This window comes from Pundamilia nyererei, unplaced genomic scaffold (genome assembly GCF_000239375.1).
Source record: "Pundamilia nyererei isolate P.nyererei 1_Seehausen unplaced genomic scaffold, PunNye1.0 scaffold00074, whole genome shotgun sequence".
Classification (NCBI taxonomy): Eukaryota; Metazoa; Chordata; class Actinopteri; order Cichliformes; family Cichlidae; genus Pundamilia; species Pundamilia nyererei.
Genome location: NW_005187475.1, coordinates 540651 through 548160, shown reverse-complemented (window position 1 = coordinate 548160; position 7510 = coordinate 540651). Strand labels below are relative to the sequence as shown.

The following is a 7510-nucleotide window of genomic DNA, read 5'->3' as shown; positions in this document are numbered from 1 at the left end:
AGGGAGAAGGAGAAACTTCCTGGAGCCCAAAATGCCCCAATTTTTAGATATCTACATGATAGTACAGACACAGATTTCTTAGAAGTTTTGCTTTTCCATCATGTTTTTAGCTCACTGGTTACAAAGGTGTTTAAATTGATTAAAATTAAATTGATTCCAATTATTATTGACTCAGAATAGTGGTCCATGTATTGCTGTGATACCAGCAGCCATGTAGAAAACTGACTTGTGAATATTCATATTTAAGAAACTGGCAATAGTGATTTTGTTAACAAGAAAGGCTTTTTTGCTCAGAACTGATTGGTTTATGGGTGTCTGGGAAAATAAGCCTTACTTTCATAAGACTGCATTTTTAGTTATGTTTTTGGCAGAATTTCTCTCAGGAAAGCTTCAACATTTCATTTGAAGCTCCAGTGTGCGCCTGTCTGTGTGTGTCTGATGCTTGGCCTCTGACAGCAGCCAAGTCATCTCTCTCAGAGAGACTAGCCAAGTGAATACGGACAGCCAGTGATGTGTAAACTGTGTCCTGCCACAGGCGACTTTAAAGCCTGCCTTATCAGTGGGTTATACATATATGCTGAGCTCAAAGGAAAACTAAATATACACACACCAGTATTTTGGTGAATTAACTCGAGTCTTTGCTTTAATCTGTGCTAAGTACAGTAGGAGGTTTGGTAGTACATATGAAGATAAGGAAGTACACACATGCACAGAAACATCAGAAGACACATGAAAGTATAGAAATTTTTATTTTAGGAAAAAAAAATCCATCGTATGTTGTTTTTTTCTTTACGTTTCTTTGAAGCTGTTTAATATAATCTAAGTTGTAGCTCGTTTGTGCAAATGACTGTTTTTTTTTTTCCTTTGATGCTTTTGATGATATGTTTTCCCTCTTCCACCAGACCCAGTGAAAAGCGCAGGGAGCTTTCCTGTAGTTTAATATTCTTCAGGCTGCAATAGGTTTCTGCTCAACCACTCTGCTCAGAATTATGTATATATGTCTTATTCAGTTTTGAGAGTGTGGTAAACCATGTTTTATCTTTGCAATCATAAATTCTTTTTACATTTTGTTTTGCTTTGAATACTACAGATAGTATTTGTCATATTATCTGTAGTGTTTGTAGTTGAATAGTGTTATATTGTTATTATGTGTTAGGATTTGATCAATCCATGACGTGCACAAATGCATTCACAATGGTCTTTAAAAGCAAATACATTTTTCTCTCTAACAGCTTCTGTATCTGTTTTACTTTCCTCTCTTCAGTCCTTCCTGTACTTGGTCAACCTCCTCTCTTCTTCCCAGTCGGTGTGGGAGTTGCTGGGCCGGCAGCCTTTGGCCAACAAAAGCGAATACACCCTGAGGGAGATGCCAACCTCCATACCTGTAAGCGTTTTTTTTCTTCTTTTTTTCCCCACACACTGCAGTTCTTTTTTCATCCATCTGAGGGCATGTTTGCACTTTTTATTTGGCCTCCAAACACCACCCACACATTTGTTTTACTTCAAACGCATTCAAATAAACCCCCCTCACACTGAGACTGATATATGTTCTCCACCTTACACATTGTAAATTCCCACACTGTTTTCGTTTTGCACCCTAACCGCTGCATTCTTGTTCAAAGCCTCTCATTTTACTCCACAGGATTTGATTGACAGACTGATTGCCGTGAATTCGGATGTGAAGATTCATTCTCTCTTCCGCTACGAAGAGAGTCACACATTCGGCCTGAGGTGGGATTGATATATTTTTTTTCATATTACTTAACATCAGTGGGGAAGCACACGATATCGGATTATCACCTGGTGACTGCACACACACTTCAGCCTCTGGCAATAGGAGACTGGCATGGTTCTTTATACTTTGATTACCCAGCATTGAAAGGCTGATGAAAGGATTTCTCTGGATAAGAGAGAAATAAGCTGGGCTGTGTGTGTGTGTCTGTGTGTGTGCTTGTGTATTTCTATGAGAGCAGTGTGAGAAGGGTGGTGAAGGAGTTGAAGAAATTTCTATAAAACGAAAAGGTGTTTCAGATTTGATTTTAGTTTTAAGGTTCAAAGTAGAGATTGGCTTGCAGTAAAGGCTGAAGTTAATACTGAAATACTGAGCTGAGAGGATTTAATAATGCCAGAGAAAATCTGCATTTTGTATCTTATGGGCTAGGTATGCAATACAACAAAGATGTGTTGTAAATGTGTGTGAGGAGAAATAAAGCAGTGTGTCTGAGCTAAAGAATGCTTTGGTCGTTACATACCCTGGTACATGCATGTCTTTGCACAGTCCTCCGATGGCAGCTGTGCATCCCTTTTCCTTTTTAAAAGCTTTGTGAATCACAATAGCTTCAGCTTGTTTGGAGTTTCGCTGACTCACTCTGTCTGTGCCTGTCACTCAGCCCACTCCTGCTAACATCCTGAAGCAAACTGAAAGGAACAAGATGCTCTGTTCATTTACCACCTAGACTGATGGAGTAACTGACAAACTCTGTGCTCTTCAGTGGCTTGTTAAATTTGGTAAATATAGCCCTTTGCCTATAATCTGCCATGCTATTATTTAGTTACTAGAGTACTTGCTTTAAATCAGTGACTCTCAAACGTTTTCTGGTCTGCCCTACTGCAGAAGCTAAAAAACTTCAAGGCTTTTAATCAGTGAGCCAAAAGAATACACGTAAATGGTAAATAGTCTGGTTCTTATATAGTCCTTTTCTACAACTCTACAACTCATTCACCCATTCATGCAAACAGTTCTATACTTTCTATGCATTGCAACTTGGAGTTAGTATCTCGCCCAAGAATATTTTTGCCTGCAAAGTGGAGCAGCCAGGGTTTGAACCATTAACCTTCCAATTAATAGATTAACTGCTCTCCCTCCTGCAATAAAGCCAGCCATGTAGTACAATGTGTAGTATTGAAGTTTAATTTAAGTAAAATAATATCCAGGATTATAGTTATTTAAGCTGCTTTCACTTCAAATTTCTGCTCTGCTCCACTTTTGGGGCCTCCCCCACAGTTTGAGAACCACTGCCTTAACCAAGCAACATCTGGAAAAATGTCCTATGTTATTTTGTGCGCCTAAAGAGAGCAAGCTCAGTGTTCTTTGAAGTTATGCTCATTAATTGTTAATTAATTGTAAATGTTTGCTTGAGAAATTTGGACAGTAAAAAAAATCGATTCAATCATCAAAATATCTCTAATATAGGAAGTAAAGGCATCTTAGGTAGTAAAGGTTTAAAATATACACACACACACGCACACACAAACAATTGAACCCAGAAGGCTCATTACTAACACATCATCACCTACAATGTGACTGCTTCTGTTTTCATTCGATCTTCTGATTATCCTTTGCCTGAAGGGATATGACAGCGTGGTACATGAATTGTGCTTTATTGATCCCAGAGGGGAAAATTGCATCACTAAAGCAGCATTTACACAGGAGGACACTCCTCTGATTAATAAAAAAAAAAGTGTATAAAAGACAGAAAAAAGTAAGAATAAGAAGCATAAAAAGTGGCAGATGAGCATAAAAAAAAGTTTTATTATATTGTTAGGGCAAAATATATTTAATACAGATATAGTGCAGTATACACATTATTTATGTATAAAATACACGTGAAAATGTCAGCAAAAGCATGTGAGAGGCATTTGAGATAAACAGAATAAAACCATGTGTGAATAAGGGAGAGAGTGAGCTTTTGATAGTCATTATGTAAATGCAGTCTTTTTAGAATTTCCATTTAACAGAAGAATACATATATTATATAAAGTGTTTTCGAATGTCTTCTGGTCATGTCATTGCAATGGCTGATTTTCTTCATCATTAAGTTCTGATCAGTAAAGAAGCAGAAATGACAGCTCAAGTTTTATGTGATATCATGTAGTGTGGTTTGGTTAGATTTAACTGATAGTGGCTTAGCAGCAGTTAATCTACAGCTACGACTGCATGAGATCACAAACTGACACCCGTTTGCTTCAAAGCTGCTGGAAAAAAACATTTATCTCATTAAAATGGGTTTATATAGGATTTTTGTTAGTTACAGTAGGAATCTGATGTATCTGTGTTTGCTCACCTAGTTTCATATTAATGGAGAGAAAGATGATATCAACAAAAAAATGTAAATAAAAATGTTATTATCATTGAGAGAAATCAATATTTGATCCCCAAGCAAAACATGATTTAGTACTTGGTGAAGATACCCTTGTTGGCAAGCACAGCAGTAAGATGTTTTCTTATATTTGGTCAACAGGTTTGCACACATCTCAGTAGGGATTTTGGCCCACTTCTCTTTACAGAAACTCTGTAAATCCTTTAGGTTTCTTTGCCATTCCATGACCTTAATGACTTTGTTTTTGAACTCCTTTCTTGCCTTGGCGGTATATTTTGGGTCATTGTCATGCTTCAAGACCGATTAATGACCCATCTTCAGTGTTCAGGCTGGGAGAATGAGGTTCTCATCCATGATTTTTCAGTACATGGCCCAGCCAACTGGCTTCTCAATGCAGTGAAGTAGTTCTGTGCTCTTAACACAAAGCAGTCCTAAAGCATAATGTTTCCACCTCCGTGCTTGACTTTGGGGATGGTGTTCTGGTCACAATCAGCATTTCTCTTTCAACTCCACGGATCGAGTTGATGCCAGAGAGCTCAATTATGTTTTCATCTGACTGCAGCACATCCTCCCAAGCCTTCTCTGAATCATTTAGATGTTCACTGACAAACTTAAGGCAGACCTGTACACATGCTTCCTTGATCAGGAGCACACAGTCAGTGTTGCAAGATTTCAATAGCGTATTACAAATGGAGCTACAGACCAAGAGTAATTTAAAGTTGATTTATGTTTTTTTCCATTTTCAAATAATCACACCAACAGTTGTCACCTTCTCACATGCTGTAGGTCTTGTAGCCCATTCCAGCCTTATACAGGCCTTGTCCCTGATGTTTTTTTGAGCCGCTCTTTGGTCTTGGTGGAGAGGTTGGCATGGAAGAAATTGATTCTGTCGAGTTAAGAAGCGAGTTAAGATCAGGAGTATCTGTGATTGATTGGTTGTAATTCATGTGCTACATGGCCACACAGCCAGTCTGGAGCCAGAATTTTGTCTGGGTTGTAGGGGATCAAACATATATCTAATTCAGTGACATGCTCAATCAATTTGTAACTTTCATGTAATGTGTTTTTTCTAGCTTTTTGTTCATATTCTGTTTCGATCTATTAAAATGAAACTACCATACAAATTATATCATTCCTTTGTAGGTGAGCAAACGTACAAATTCATCAGAGGATTACATAAATACTCACTGTCACTGCACATAAAGGTAACTAAACATGGGCTATAAGCACCAGAATCCAGCAAGCTGAGTCAGGCTGATGCTACTACAACAGGATTGTGGGTGTGTAGAGCTGATGGCAGCTGGATGGGAAGGGCTCCTGTTATAGTCACTGCTACAACGCAGAAAGAGCAACCTTTTGTTGCTGTAGAGAGGAGATATAGACCATACTACAGCTGTTTAGAACACACATCTGTCACAGAAACTAGGGGCAGGCGCCAGTGCATCATGCGGGTATTTGAAAGTTGTCCTTATATATATATTGGCTTACATTGTTACTGACACACTAAGTCTGGGGTGACAAACCCATATTATTTTATAGGCACCATGCAGCTCAGGTGTGCTGGATGAATAAAATCACTGCAAACCATAATAAAAGGTTTAATTTATTTTGCTATTAGCAGATAATAAAAACACATTCTGAAAATATTCCAATTTAATGATCCATGCATTTACAAATCATGTTCAAGCCCAGGCAGAAATATATCTTATTAAAGGGGTTCATAAAATAAACAAAAGCAAAATAGAACATATTTATGATAAAAAAAACATTTTTTAAAAAATATGTTTCTATATGTTCATATTAGATGTTCTCAAACCTTTAGTGTTTAGCATGGATTTGATTACTTGCCCAATTACTGTGTGGTGGACAACAACGCCCCCTGCAGTGTAAAGATAATTAAGCTCTGCAGGCTATTCTGAAAAAAAAAAAACTAGTGACAAGAATGTCTGACATGTACATTAATTCACAACACGATTAATTAGTATATTATGCATGTTATGTATTGTTTATGCACTTGTGAATGTCCCTAAGTGTGTATTTCCCATTAGCTGCAGGCAGTTCGTCATAGCATTAAGTTATATAATTACTGGTTTTGCCACCTTTATCTTTTTTCTGTGACTCTTTACAAGGAAGCTATTAGATTCCCTCCAGATATCGAAGGCAAATTTCTTGTTAAAATTTTAATCCTTAAAAGCCCTTGTTGTCATGGCTGGATTATTAAAAAACAAGACTATCCCTCGGTCTAACATTCATACACGATGTGCACTGGTTGTGTTTTTAATAATGTAGCTGCAATAATAGAGTTTTTTCTTTTTTTCAAACCACACAGCAGACTTTATGGGTTCTTCATTGTGGATAGTATTAGCTTTTCTATGCATCAGGTGCACCTGATGGTGTTTTATCTGCTCCGGGTAGCTTTTCTTGCATAAATAGAGTTACAAAATACAGCAATAAAAAGTTATGGACGACTGTCTAAAGCTCAAACTAGACATTTAGATGTTTTGTTTTTTCAATTTTGAGACACGCAGTTTTATTTTTTTTTCCTCTCAATTAAAGAAAAACAGACAACCGGGCAAACAACTGGCTGTCTGATTTAAAAAAAAAAAAAAGTTAAATAGATATCCCGAAAGAACATTCACTTAATTTTGTTCTGAGCTCGTTATCAATAGCAGAGAGTGATTATCCTCAGCAGCACCTTTCGCCTTCTGCCTTGTATTCATGAGGTTTATTCATGAGTTTCTTGTCATGCAAACCTTATGTAAACCTTCAGATGAGAAATAGAAACTCTGCTTCACCTGAGGTCAAACGCAGACATATTACCACCTTGTGTGATTATGTGGCCACAGTCGATGAGAGTGTGAGGGGAGCCAGCCTCATTAATGTGCTCAGGTGTTGATATATCACGTATGCCACATAATGAATAATAGATAACACCTTCAGGTGGTTCTTCTATTTTTTTCCAGTCTCTTCTGGATATCCATTCACTTGAAAGGAACATATAAAAAGTTGTTTGAGTTTTGTTTAACATTATTATGAGATGTTGAGAAATGTGCTCATTGTGGTATATTTTATGGAGGTTCTCTATTTTTAGAAGCAGCATATTTGTTTCCTGGTATTCTCTGTTTACTGTGGTGTTCTTCTACTTTTTATATTGTCAACAAGTCTCTCAATACTTTTGAGCTTTAATACCCTGACTCAGTCCAAGCAAAGCAATATTTATACTGAACCCATAATTCTTTCTAAAAAGATATGATAATGTTACTGTGGAAATGTTAGAGAAATGTTATGTTTCACTGCTATTGTGAGCTTCAGGTGTACACGCTGAATAATTATAAAAACATTATAATATTTGGAATTGAGCAAAAATATGAAAACTTTTTATGGCCACTGTGCTGATAGAGTATTACAAA

The 7510-nt window shown here is 37.1% G+C and overlaps 1 protein-coding gene across 1 annotated transcript in view; it reads left to right on the top strand.

Annotated features, from left to right (window-relative positions):
* The window catches only part of tbc1d32 (TBC1 domain family, member 32), a 103243-nt gene that overhangs the window by 30030 nt on the left and 65703 nt on the right, over nt 1-7510 (top strand). Inside the window, exons 22-23 of the mRNA XM_013911879.1 lie at nt 1245-1384; nt 1643-1731. Of these exons, the coding sequence (XP_013767333.1) occupies nt 1245-1384; nt 1643-1731 (229 nt within the window). The remainder of the gene's footprint in view (nt 1-1244; nt 1385-1642; nt 1732-7510) is intronic.